General features: G+C 46.5%; 1 protein-coding gene and 1 long non-coding RNA gene across 13 annotated transcripts in view; one reads left to right on the top strand and one right to left on the bottom strand.

Annotated features, from left to right (window-relative positions):
- TLK2 (tousled like kinase 2) overlaps window positions 1-5,632 on the bottom strand; it is a 113,088-nt gene extending 107,456 nt beyond the window's left edge. For 2 of the 10 annotated variants that reach the window (XM_004749232.3, XM_045080871.1), the window contains exons 1-2: window positions 5,144-5,632; window positions 3,230-3,315 (exon numbers count right to left, since the gene is read on the bottom strand). In XM_004749232.3, the coding sequence (XP_004749289.2) occupies window positions 3,230-3,310 (81 nt within the window). In that variant the 5' untranslated portion in view covers window positions 3,311-3,315; window positions 5,144-5,632. Of the gene's footprint in view, window positions 1-1,596; window positions 1,617-3,229; window positions 3,316-4,821; window positions 4,997-5,143 lie in introns of those variants that run through there. The other 8 variants (XM_013054548.2, XM_045080872.1, XM_004749233.3 and 5 more) reach the window with 7 other exon arrangements.
- Window positions 5,633-5,696: 64 nt separating this feature from the next.
- LOC101684108 lies at window positions 5,697-10,164 on the top strand. 3 transcript variants are annotated; one of them, XR_006606993.1, is made up of 3 exons: window positions 5,697-6,198; window positions 6,813-6,897; window positions 9,695-10,164. It is a non-coding gene; the product is annotated as an uncharacterized LOC101684108 (long non-coding RNA). The 3 variants fall into 3 exon arrangements; XR_006606992.1 differs by having other exon boundaries at window positions 5,702-6,202; XR_199191.2 differs by having other exon boundaries at window positions 5,710-6,104.
- Window positions 10,165-13,053: the final 2,889 nt, after the last annotated feature.

Genomic DNA, 13,053 nt, shown 5'->3' with positions numbered 1-13,053 from the left:
TCTCCGCCTATTTGCAATCTCTCTCTGTCAAATAAATAAATAAAATCTTTTAAAAAAATAAAATAAAATGTTAAAAAAGCGAGAGAAACAGCAGAGTAGGGAAGAGAAACTGCAATAGGTCCTCACTGAAAACACATGAATACAAGGCAGACAGTTTCACATAACTACACGTGGATTATCCAGTACTTAAGGGAGGAGATCTTAAAGAAAGAAGTAGGCTAGCTCATATACCAGGTCAATAAGAAATGAAAAAGTAGGTTCACAGCCCAATTTAACCTCATCACCTCAAAAATGCTAAGAAGATGGTTACATGTCCTCCTAAAAAGTGGCACTAGATAGAGAAGGAAAGCCAGCTGTATTTTCTCAGGAGATATTAATTAGGCTAATTTCCTCCCACTAATGACAGAAAACACCAATCTCTTAAAAAAAAAATCCATGCAGTGCACCCCAAGGCACAAAACAAATCTTTTGGTTTACCGATTATGAATTTAAAACGCTAACAGAAACTGAATGCATATAAATGCAATATGCAAAAAAAAATTTTAATTTGGGGATTAAAATCCTAGACATCAGTGAAGAGCGACTGCAACATAAATGATAAATGTGGTGGCTTTACCATTTTGTTTTCACCTGAGTTTTGTGATGCAGATCTAGTTTGCAGGTGTAAAAAAACTTGAAGCGACATGATGGAAGATCTATTAGCAACCAGAAGTTCAAACACCACAGCTACTTAAAACACTCTTGTCCATTAGGAAAGAATCCACAGTGGCACTAACTTTCTTCCTTCTATGGACATCAAAAAGTCCTGAAAATGGTTTGAATAGTTAGAGGAGAAACTCAAGAGACAGCCCCTGAGGGCTACAGCAGTCCCACTAGATGGCACTATCACAGGACAGTCACTCGGTTCTCCCATTTAGAGCAAGGGCTAAAAGCTCTCTTGATCTTTGCGAAACTGAAAACTATTAATTCAATGACATCCTCGTTGGGAAATTATGACCCATAATGAGGAATTCAAAACTAGGAGGAGTTTTCTCTCAAAGCACCTTTTCTCCCAGTAGCATGGCCTCCTCCTCCCCAGTCCTATTTCAAATCAGTGGTCTGATACCATGTCTTATAGGCAAAGGAAGTCTCACAAAATGGAGATTTCTTTTTCTTCTTCTTAACTTCAAGCTACAGAAAAATTTACTTGCTCCCCCCACCCCCTGGAGATTCTTTGCTATGGAAAAAAAAAAAAAAAATCAATCTTGGTCCTTGTACATTTACTGTCATCAATATACTTACTATGACTAAAAATATCGATATAACATGCAATCAGGGGCATTAAAACATGTGGGATATAAATAAATTTCTTTTATAAGAGGAAAAACTTCCTTTAAACAGGCAGATTAAGTTTCCTGACACCTTAATTACATGACTTTAACGTGGGCCTGGGCAGCAAGATTCACAATGTCCATTATCCCCATCACTTATGCCCTACTCCATCAAAAAGTATACCTACATATAGCTATCATGACCTTAAAAACTTAAGAAAAGAAAGGCATACTAATGACAAAACCCAATGAATTTAAACAACATACAATTTGAATACAAACTTACTTTTATTCCATAGGTGATCACTTGAACAGACAGATTTGGATATGAACTTTCTGCTGAATTCCCAAATTAAAAGACACATCAAAAGTCATTATTAGATAATCAACTGAATCAGAGATCAATTTTATACTCAAATATACTGCTCACTTCCAGCTAAAGCTACTTCTCCTAGATCAGAGAACTCACGTTTATACATGTATCTTTAATATACAACAACAGTCACTACAGCCACTCCAAAGTACCACAAGTCAATTATTTAATAAAAGTGGCCAAAGAAACCAAGAACTACAAAATGTGGGGTGCCTGGGTGGCTCAGTGGGTTACGCCTCTGCCTTTGGTTCGGGTCATGATCTCAAGTTGCTGGGATCGAGCCCCACATCGGGCTCTCTGCTCAGCGGGGAACCTGCTTCCCCTCTCTCTGCCTGCCTCTCTGCCTACTTGTGATCTCGCTCTCTATCAAATGGATGAATAAAATCTTTAAAAATAATAATAACTACAAATGTGTAACAAATCCTGTGTTCCCACAGCACCTTATCACAGCTCTAATACAAATCTCACCAAAGTATCATTTCCCTCTCACTTTCACCACATCATAGGCTTGGAGGCACTGAGCTATCTATCGTTCCTGAAACCCTGCACAATGCCTAGTATACAGCAGGCACTCAATAGCTATTGAATGAATAAAAAAATTACCAAGCTATTCCAGCTCACTAAAACTATGAGACCCTCAAAGCAGCCAGTTTTTCCAACTAAACCTTGCCAACACCTTCTCCTTTAAGAAGCTGCTCACCAAAGCCTGAGACTAACATTTAGGTCACCCATAAGAAGTAAGATTTGCTGCAAAGCACAGACAGAAATGTATCGCATTAAGGCAAAGATCAAAAATTCCCAAGTCTCAAGGCCAAATAATGCAACAATCTCGGACTGGTGAAGCTTTTAAATAAAACATAACAAATATATGTTACATGTTGTATTAAAATCATAAATATATTGCACTAAAACCATCTTATGAAAGCAGAGGGGTGAACTACATGAGGACGCATAGGAAGCCATTACGCTGCTTAATTTAACCACCCATTAATGGGGCCTTGATCTTACTTTATGCTCCCAGTACAAAAATGAGCAAGTGGAAGGAAAAATAGGAGGAAGGAGAAGGCAGTCTAGCGGGTGCAGCCAAGTGTCTGTTGAACTGCAGATTGGGAGAACTGACAAACTTAACAGAAGCAGATTTTTCAAAACTCTAGCATATAACTATCCAAAAACAAAAACAAAAACCTGTAATGAATCTATGCCAGTTTCTTTCCATTAACAGCTTTTTTTTTTTTTTTGAATGACTGAGTTTTGGCAAAATATGGCACAAAATCCAGATATACAACCCCATCAGTTGTGTATCAAGACCCATGGGAAACCTCTCCCATAATAGAGGGGAAAGAGAAGCATATACCCTCACTTAAAATCCCTTCAACACTGTTAGGTTAGTGGAATGACTGGTAGGATCTAAGAAAAGTTCACTGGAACCATGAGCTGATCTCCCCTGCAAATCTATCCATATGGCCCACCCAAACTCATCTCTAACTGATATCTAAATGTGTTTCAATTAGACTATGAACAGTGTTCATGATCAGATTTTACTCACCTTACTAACACCAACTCCTGTAAACCTGGCCTCTAATAATTCCTGCCTTCGAGGGTCCAGGCTATGCAATTCTTCCATCATTTCTACTGAAAAAGACAAAGTAAGTTGTAAGACCATAAACACTAAAACATGAGATACCAATTTTTAAATACAATAAAATGCAGTAATTATTTCACTGAATGTTCACACACAGGTAAGCCTCAAGTAAATACAGCAATACAAAGAACAATACATTTAAAGTTCAAAATGGCTCAGAAGTCCTCTTCCAAGGGCTACTTATCCTTGTCTAGTTCTGATCTGATTTTAACAGAAAAAAACCTCAAACCCTTCATATACTCTCCATAAAAGTTGAGCAAGGACTAACTTGCAAAGTAACAACAAAAAAAATTCCTCCTACCAAGCTTTGAATTTAACTAAGTACTTCTGGATATTTGTTTCCCAAACCCAAAGGAACTAGTTCTTAAACTAAAAATATGAATCGCTATAATAATTTTAAAATAATGTAGCATGAATCAGAAGCTACAAATAACTTCAAATAACCCTATTATATTATATAGGTCCTTTCTCTGAAGAGCTCACAGGAGCTCATGAAAAAAGGAATTAATTATTTTAAATTTAATAGAGAACCCATGGTCAAACCATCAACCAGCATTCACTCAGGAAATTAGTAGAGCTCCATAACCATCCCTTTAGAAAATCTTTTTCTGACCACTCCCTGGAGCAGTAGGTTTCCCCAGACATCTGCTTTTAGCACTCCTTCCAAGCAGGGAAGGGCAGAAGGACACCATTTTTAAACTCCTTCCACGACCAATAAATGCACAGGCTACTTTCAGCAAATATGTCCATCCACTGCAAGAGATGAACTCTTGCAGAACCCACTGGAAACCTCTCTAGTATTAAAAGTGGAATAGGAGCATACACCATTACACAGACCCCCTTTGAACATATTACTAAACAGCGATCGGAACGATTGGCAGGATTTAAAAGTTCACTGGGAACCTGAATTAAACATTCCCCTCTGCAATCTAACAACTCCACATTAACTGTAACAACCCCTACCAGTCCTCCAGTTTCATTTCCCTTCCTGGATTGAGAGCCTGGGGCAAAGGGGAATGAAAGAGTGACAAATTAAAGTTTCACCCTCACAAACAAGTGCAGGTTAGCGAGGGAATAAAGAAATTCTCGAAAAAGGCAGAAAGGCATCTTAAAAAAAAAAAAGAAAGAAAAGAAAGAAAGGAAAAGGGGGATTGGGAGAGAGTCTTTTCCCCCTAAGTGGCCTTCCTCGCGTCTGGCCCTGCCCTAATCAAGGCCGGAATGGCAGAGGTTGCAGCTTCCCTCAAACCCTAGGGTCTCTCGGAACATTTCCTAAACCTCCATCCCCAGGCCTGGCCCGGAAAATGACGCCCCAGCGGTTATTCCATTTAATGTCAACTCATGTTAAGGAAATCTCCACTCGGTCTCATTCCAGCGGGGCCTTGGACTGGGATCCTCCCTGCAGCCCTCCCTACAGCCGGGAAGCAGAACCGATGGGGCCTGATCCCGGCGCCCCTCGCCTCCCGCCGGCTCCAAACTTTCCCCAACTCCAGGCCCACCTGTCACGGAGGGAGGGCGGGCCGGCTCTCGGGGGCGCCCGGGAGGCTGCCGGGGCCTGCAGCTGCCGGGGCGTCCCCTTCGCCCTGGCGGCCGCCGGCCCCACTCCCAGGCCGGGGCCGCTTGGGCCTCCCCCATCTTCAGCCCGGCCCCTCGGCGACCCGCAGCCCTCGGGGAGCCCCTCCCGCCTCAGCGCCGAGGAGCTGCGGCCCGGCGCCAGCCCCCGGGTGGGCCCGGGCCGCAGCCTTCTCAGCTGAGGGGGTCCCCCGGACGGTTAATGCCCCAGGCCCGGCGCCCTCCCCCGCCCGGGGCTCAGCCTCTCACCTGCCGCCGCCGCCGCTCCACGCTCCTCCTGGGAGGGGCCCCGACCCGACCCGGCCGCGGACCGCTCTGCTCTCCCCCTGGGCAGGCCCGGGGCGGAGCCGGGGCCTCTCCTGAGCGCCGCAACCCCCCGCCCGGGCAGCCGCCGCCGGCGCCGGGCTCCACGAGAGGGCGGGCGGGGGAGGGGGGCCGCGGAGGCCGCAGATCCCCGGGCTCGCGTACAGAGCCAGGCGCCTGACGCGGGCCCGGGCCCGGGCGGCCGCGGGGGACGCGGGACCGGCCTCCTGGCGCCGGACAAAGGCCAAGGGAGGCGCAGGAGGGCCCAGGCCGGGCCGGGAGGTGGGGGCCCGCTCGGCTGGGGGCCACTCGGGTGCGGCGCGGAGGGCGGGGGGGTCAGAACCGCTGGTGCCCGGGACCCGCCTCCGGCCCCTTAATCCGGATCGGTTCGGTCCGGATTAGTAGTGATCGGTGTAAACACACTAGTGAAACCGCGTGTTTCCTCGCGAGATTTGCACGGCTGGGAGGCGGGGGGGGGGGTCCTGGGGGGGTGGGGGAAGAGCCGACAGTGGGGGAGGAGGGGGAGGGGACGAGGAAGGTGGGGGGGTCCCCGCTGCCCCGGCGCCCCGCCTCCTCCAATCAGCGGCCAGGCTGGCGGGCAGGGGTTAACCAGGGGACCCCGCGCCGGCGGAGGAGGCCGCCGCCTCGCCGGGCGGCTGAGGGCGGACGCACGGGCGGCGCCGGCGACCGGCCGCTCGGAGCCCGACCAGGGCCGGAGTCCGGGAGCCCCCGCCGCCTTCCGTGGGCTACCGGCCCCCGCTCGCGGGACCGGCCCGGCCGAGGCGGTTGAGCCGGCGCCCTGGGCCGCGGACCGGCGCTGGAGGGGCCTCGCCGCCTGGGCCGGGCGCTCCCAGATGCGCCTCGCCGAACCCCGCTCCCGTCTAGTCCCGCGTCTCCACGAGTTTGGGTGAGAACTGGGCTCGCTCTACCCGGGGATTGATCTTAGAGGAAGAAAGCCCGTGAGCCGGCGGACCCCGCCCGAACTTCCTCGGAGACGCCCAGTTAGTGAGTTCGCTGTGCCCACCGCGTTGGCTTCTCGCACGCCCCGCCACTCTCCAAAGGGACCGTCCGGCTCCCCAAACCCACACCAGCCGCCCTGGAAAGCGGACAGCCACTTTCCCTCCACATACCTGGCTGGCAGAGGGCGCCTCTAGGGACAAAAGGTGCCCTGGGATCAAGGCTGAGCCCCCACCCCCGCCGGGATGCTGCCCTCTGGAAGGGGGGGGCGCTACCCCAAAGGGACACCCGGGCACCCAAAGGGGAGGTTCTATTTCAACCTCTGACAAGAAAAAAAAAAAAAAAAACACCAAAAACACGGCCCTCTTGGGTACTTAGCGGGACCTGCGGGTAAGTACTAGAATGGAAAATACGGGCCTGCCCTTCACAGAATGTCTGCTGAGGAATGAGAAATAGGAAGGGGTGAGCTCTTGTGCGCGGTAACCCCTGCAGCAAGGAGGGCCTCCTGCATAGGAGAAGCTCCCACTCTGATCACCCAGCACCAAATGGAAAAAAAAAGGAAAAAAAGCACATTCTCCACCGACCCCTAGGAGCCAGAACACTTGACTTCAATGCAAATACTCAACTTTGTATTTTGCTGTATCTCTTCCTTGATCAGGTGTGTGAAGATGATTTAAGGAATACAAGTAATTCACAAGGGGAAAATTCAGACAATGAACAACAGCCTTGAACTTTTCCAGGAGGTAGGCCAGTACTTCAAATGGAGTTTCTGCCCTTTTCTCTTATTTTTTCTTAATTCATGTTATATTAACAGAACACAGACTTGCCAAAAGGGCAGAGGATGGCAGTTTACTTTTTGTTCATTACTCGACCTTCCACACCCTTGGACCAATTCAGGCACTGTAGGGAAAAAAAAAAAAAATCCATTAAACCAAGAGTCACCTTGCCCCAGATCCCAGCCAGGTTGGAAAATGCACACACATATTTCCAAAGATAACAGTGTTTCAAGGGGGAGGGGAAGAGCCAACTGGGGGTAGAGAGTAAGGAAAAAGGCCAAGGTGGAGGGCTGTCAGGAGAGCCAGAGAACTGAGGAGCAGATAGAATACACAGGACTTGCCTTCCCCTCCAACACAAAAGACCAGCAAATGAGGCAAGCTCTTGGGTTACTGTGAATGATCAAGAAAGCAACTTCTTGGGGCACCTGAGTGGCTCAGTGGTTAAGCCTCTGCCTGGGGCTCAGGTCATGGTCTCAGGGTCCTGGGTTCCAGCCCCGAATCAGGTTCTCTGCTCAAGCGGGGAGCCTGCTTCCTCCTCTCTCTCTGCCTGCCTCTCTGCCTACTTGTGATCTCTGTCAAATAAATAAAATAAAATCTTTGGAAAAAAAAAAAAGAAAAGAAAGCAACCCCTTAAAGAGACACCAGAATGCCGAGGGAAAAGACTTTAAGAGAAGGAGCACTGGACAGAGAGTCAGAGCTGAGTTCCAGTCCAGCCGCTCCACAGACAAGCTGCATTGACCTATTACCCAACCTTCTCAAGCTTTGCCAACCTCATCTACGAAGGAAGGGTTTGGACTAGATTTACAAAGTCCTTTCCAGGTCTAAAAGGTTATGATTCCATTTTATGAGGTAATTGTCTCAAATAATCAGTGGAATACGGGGAAAAGTTATATTTTTAGTTTCAGTTTTCCTAGTGTGCTTTTTCTCTGTGTCAAAGAACTTACATTGTCATAGGTCTATTCACAGCCCCACTCTAGATTTAACACTCGTCCTAGTAGGAATTGCTTGTAGGAATTTAATGAATTTGCTTACCACAAAGATTGGGTGCTTCTATTTATATGCATTGTAGAAATGAAGATATCAAGTGTCGGGAGCAAGGGAAAAGAACCTTACCCTTTCCCAGAGAAAGATGGGTAATTTCAAAATAAATTCTCTTGTCAGATGGTTCCTCTCACAATGTGATTGAACCTTGGGTTCATGAATCAGTTTGTTTAAAATGTGTTTGCTCATATGGCAACTACGTCAGACACAGTTTGTCATAGACTGGCAAATGGTGACATGCCCCATGCAAGGCCCCAATTCCCATTAGCTGTGGAAGGCTCAAACACAGATCCAACTAGAAGTTGTGCATGTTGATGATCTGCTCCTTCTTGTCTCCAGGGGAACGTATGACAGCTCCTCCAAGTTCATTTTCATAGTCACAGGGAAGACCATGGAGAGCTCGCTGGACATGCCTTAGTCTAGTCCTGGTGTTCCCCAAGGTGTGCTCTGGAAGCTTTGATAGGTTAATATGCTTTCAAGGGAGTAGCCACACATTGGTCCTTGGGAAACTCTTGGTTAAAGTGAAGTGGAATCTGTTACTCAGTACTACTTGCCCAAAACATGTAATAGGCATATGGCAGTTGGGTTGGGGAGGGGTGATGGAGGTTTTCAGTACTTTTCCATTTAATTTTGGAACCACCACTCTGGTTTTGATTGGTTGGCTGGTTGGTTGGTTGGTTGAGTGTAGTCATGGAAAAGGTGTTCTGAGACACTGGGGGAAACTGGTTTAACCTCCTTTTGCTTTTTGACCTGTACCACACTAATGATTGTTCAGCATCTCCTTGAATGTTTCATAATATCCACCATCTGCAAGCAAAAAGATCCTGGCATGTGATACTGAGCAGGTTGACAGTCTTAGTGTGATTGCACCTTTTCTTTTTCTTTTTCTTTTTTTAAGATTTTATTTATTTATTTGACAGATCACAAGTAGGCAGAGGGGCAGGCAGAGGGAGAGGGAGAAGGAGGCTCCCCGCTGAGCAGAGAGCCCGATGCGGTACTCGATGCAGGGCTTGATCCCAGGACCCTGGGATCATGACCTGAGCCAAAGGCAGAGGCTTTAACCCACTGAGCCACCCAGGTGCCCCTGACTGCACCTTTTCTAAAAGGAGCCTGCAATGTGGTGGCTTAAGATGACAAACTAACTAGGCAGCATCCTTGATTTTAATCCATTCTGCCCCTTATCAGCTGTGTAGCCTTAAGCAAGGTATTTAAGTTCTCTGTGCCTCAAGTTTCTTTATCCACAAAATGGTGTTAAAATCTCCCAGGACTGTTGGCAGATTAAATGAGATCCCGAATGGTCCCCAAACTCCACATTTCTGCAAAGGATTTCTGTACATTTGTTATTAGACTGGTCTAAGGACACACAGTTTAACTTTGGGAGCCCAGCTGCCAGTGTACTGAGCTGTTTAGATGTTTTGTCTCATAACAGAAAAGGGACAAAATAAAAGGAAAATGACTTGATATCTTCTTAATGAAAGCATTACATTTGTTTGGGGGGGGGGGGTGACGGGTGTGGGGAGTAGAGAAAAACAGGTCACCTGCCCAGTCTCTATGCTGTTCTTCCCCACACCCAAGAATTGTGGGTTTCTCATCATATGAATAAATAAGAAATTGCTTGAAGGCAATATTTCCACTATAAATTGCACTAGATGGGACAGTGTAGAATCCTAAAGTATTTGTGACTGGACAGACTTAAGTTTCCAATCCTGACTCCACCTCTCAGGTGCCCCGTCTGAAAACGCCAGCACACCTAATTCCATGAGTTGCTTTAATGAAAACCGAAAACAGTGATGGGAAATGGCTTGTCGCCATGCCTGACCTACAGTAGCCGTTGAGTCGACGTTTTCTCTCTTCTCCCCATTCCTAACAAAAGGAGAAAGTGGTTGGTATCCGTGATCCTGCACGACAAGTTTTTAAAATCCAGATCCCAGCCTTTGTCAAAATCTGCCAGTCATTCTCCTGTCTCTGTGTTTGTTGTGGCCTCCTCCCGCCCAACTTGCTTCACAAACTTCTCTTGAGCAAGTGCCCTTGACACCAATTGCTTTATTTATCAAGTCATGCATTCTTCCCCACAGCGTGCTGACGGGCAGCGGGGAGCAATCTTCTTCTCCTGGAGAATACCTCCCATTTCTAATGTCCTCTTCCAACTCCCTCCCTGAAAGTTATTTTTTTAATAAATGTCTTTTCCCTGCATTGTGTGTTCCTTCTTCTCAGCAGCTGAAATGCAACATAGAACAAAAGAGAGTAAGTGGACTTCAAAGTAACAAGACCCTTCTTCCCTTAGCTACTAAAACCCCCCTATCGGTGGTGCTCAGGAAGAAAACTTCAAGTTGGAAAGAACAGCAAACATGGTATTTGTGGAAAGTGGCAAACGTATATTTTTAAAGTCTCAGTTCTGTTGGGTTTTAAAAAAAAATAGGTCTTCAAAGTTTATAATTTTTTAGTAACCTCTGTACCCTATGTGGGGCCGGAACTCAACCCCAAGATCAAGAGTTAGGTGCTCCCCTGACTGAGCCAGCCAGGTGGCCTAATGTTGGCTTTTTATATTAGGTTTAAGTCATCAACCTTCTGACACAGGGACACAGGTCATGAGGGAAAGGGAGCCCGAGCCCCAGGCCCATAGAGAGGAAAAAAGGATCACCCGGCGCGGTGCAGGAGGCTTGGGAATGGCCAGCCCCTAAAGGCAAGTCAGAAGATGAGCCCTTTTCTGTACAGCCTCTGAGCTAAGAATGAGCTTTACAATTTTAAACTGTTGAAAGAAAATAGGAGGAGGAATAGGATGGCACATGAAAATTACATAAAATTCTAATTTTGACATCCATAAATAAAGTTCCATTAGAACACAGCCACACTCATCCTTTACATGTCTGTGGCTGCTTTTGCACCACAGATATAAAACAATAATTGTGACAGGCCAGTAAAACCTGAAATCTTTCTATCTGGTCCTTTACAGAAAGTCAATCCACCTCGGCTCTGGGCCAAGGACTTCTCAAATTGTAAGGAACATATATAACCCCTGGGCATCTTGCTAAATGCAGGTTCTGGCTTTGAAAGTCTGGGATGGAGCCTGAGACTCTGCACATCCAGCAGCTCCCAGGTGATGCTCTTGCTACTAGTCTGCAGACCATACTGAATATCATGGCCTTGAAAGTCTTGTCCGTTTATGTTAATTTTTGTGAATGATTTCTACATAAGCCAATCTTAGAAAATATGAAAACTTGGGAGTGTAACCCAGGATAATAACCTCAAACAGATTTTCCAAGTTTCATCCCTATTTTGGCATCATGTAATGATGACCTGATGGCCGTGGAAATGGACTTACTGGCAACCTTGCTAGGGCCAAAGGGATTGCAGCCCCAACATTCCTGGGATGTGAGGCTCCCTTGTATTTGCCGTAAACTTAACCATTCTGGCTCCAGAAAGACCCTTCTGAGTTCACCTTAACCAACTTATTCTTTTTTTATTATTTTAAAGATTTTATTTATTTATTTGACAGAGAGAGAGAGAGAGGGAAGCAGGCTCCCTGCTGAGCAGAGAGCCCGATGCGGGGCTCAATCCAGGGACCCCAAGATCATGACCTGAGCCGAAGGCAGCGGCTTAACCCACTGAGCCACCCAGGCGCCCTCCTTATCCAACTTATTCTTAAAGGAAAAAAAAAATGATTTTATTTGAGAGAGGGAGAGAAAGAACATAAGGACGAGGGAGAAGAGGAGGCAGAAGCAGCAGACTCTCCACTGAGCAGGGAGCCTAATGTGGGACTCGATCCTAGGACCATGGGATCATGATAGGAGCTGAAGACAGCTGCTTAACTGACTGAGCCATCCAAATTATTCTTGATTTTTCCAATTTGAGGCAAGTCTCCTCTCTCAGCTTTTCCTTCAGGGACCAACACTTCTCAGAGCAACTGACCCTTGGAGAAACATCCAGGTTCAAATCCTAGCCCTTCTAACATGTTCTAAAACCTAAGGACACGCAAGTTCCAGTGCCTCCATTTTCCTACCTGTGCAGTGGAGATAAAGTACATAAAGCCACTGGATTTGTGGCAGGAGCTTCTAACCTGCAAGCATCTCAAAACTTCACATACCCCAAGCCCAAGCGTGCTCCTCCCCTGAGTGGACTCATTTTAGCAAATGTCAATTCCATTTTTTCATGATCTAAATCAGAAACCTTGGAATTATCCTCTTCTACCTTTACCCCCAGCTCCTCCACTTCAACCTGTCTGCTCCCACCTCAGGGCCTTTGCACTTACTATCCCTCTACCTGGAATGCACTCCATCATATACCCCCACTGGTGTTGACCACAGGTCTTTACATCCCATGAAGTGCATCCTATCTTCTGTGTATATATGATAATGGGATATAACTGGCAAATAGCTACCCTTCTATGATAGAAAAGAGCCTCTCACCACTTTCAAGGGACAACCATTCTAGGCTTCTGAAGTAAGTGAGGAGTAAAAAGAGCACAGTCCCAAATCAAATGCTTGCTCTTATGTGCCCGCCACTTGGAAAAACACACAATAAACATGTGACTGTATGTCAAGGGTAATGAGTGTATGAGAAGAAAACAAGTAGGAAACATGAATAGAACCCTAGGCCCTGGAGGTAGTGTAGATGCTTTTTGTTGGTTTGTTTGTTTTGTTTTTTTAAGATGATACTTTCTGTAGGCAGGTAGATCCAGCAGAGCTTTTCCTCCCATAAAGTGCCATCTGAGCACGTGCCTAAAAGGAAATGAAGGTGCAAACCCTGTCACTATCTAGGGGTAGAGCCTTCCAGGGAAAGAGAACAGTGAATGAAAATGCGCTGGGCCCTGAACTTGCAGGCCAATGTCATCAAAAGTGTTTCTGGGCTTTCCAAACTGTGCGTGATAGACACATGCTACAGAGCAGAGAACACAGGTGGGCCACAACTGCAGCCAGGTTCTGGTGTAATGGGGTACTTAATGCTGTAGTGCATTTCAACAGTTTTGAGCCTGTGTATAATGTCTAATCCCAAAGGATAGGGATTATAACAGAAAGCACTTACTGAGCATTTAAGGGCAGGCACCAGAATGAGATCATGTTCATTATCACATTTAATCCTTTC

Source organism: Mustela putorius, unplaced genomic scaffold (genome assembly GCF_011764305.1).
Source record: "Mustela putorius furo isolate JIRA1106 unplaced genomic scaffold, ASM1176430v1.1 tig00000487_pilon_pilon_pilon, whole genome shotgun sequence".
Classification (NCBI taxonomy): domain Eukaryota; kingdom Metazoa; phylum Chordata; class Mammalia; order Carnivora; family Mustelidae; genus Mustela; species Mustela putorius.
The sequence above is the reverse complement of the archived record's forward strand: the minus strand, read 5'-3'. Positions and strand labels throughout refer to the sequence as shown.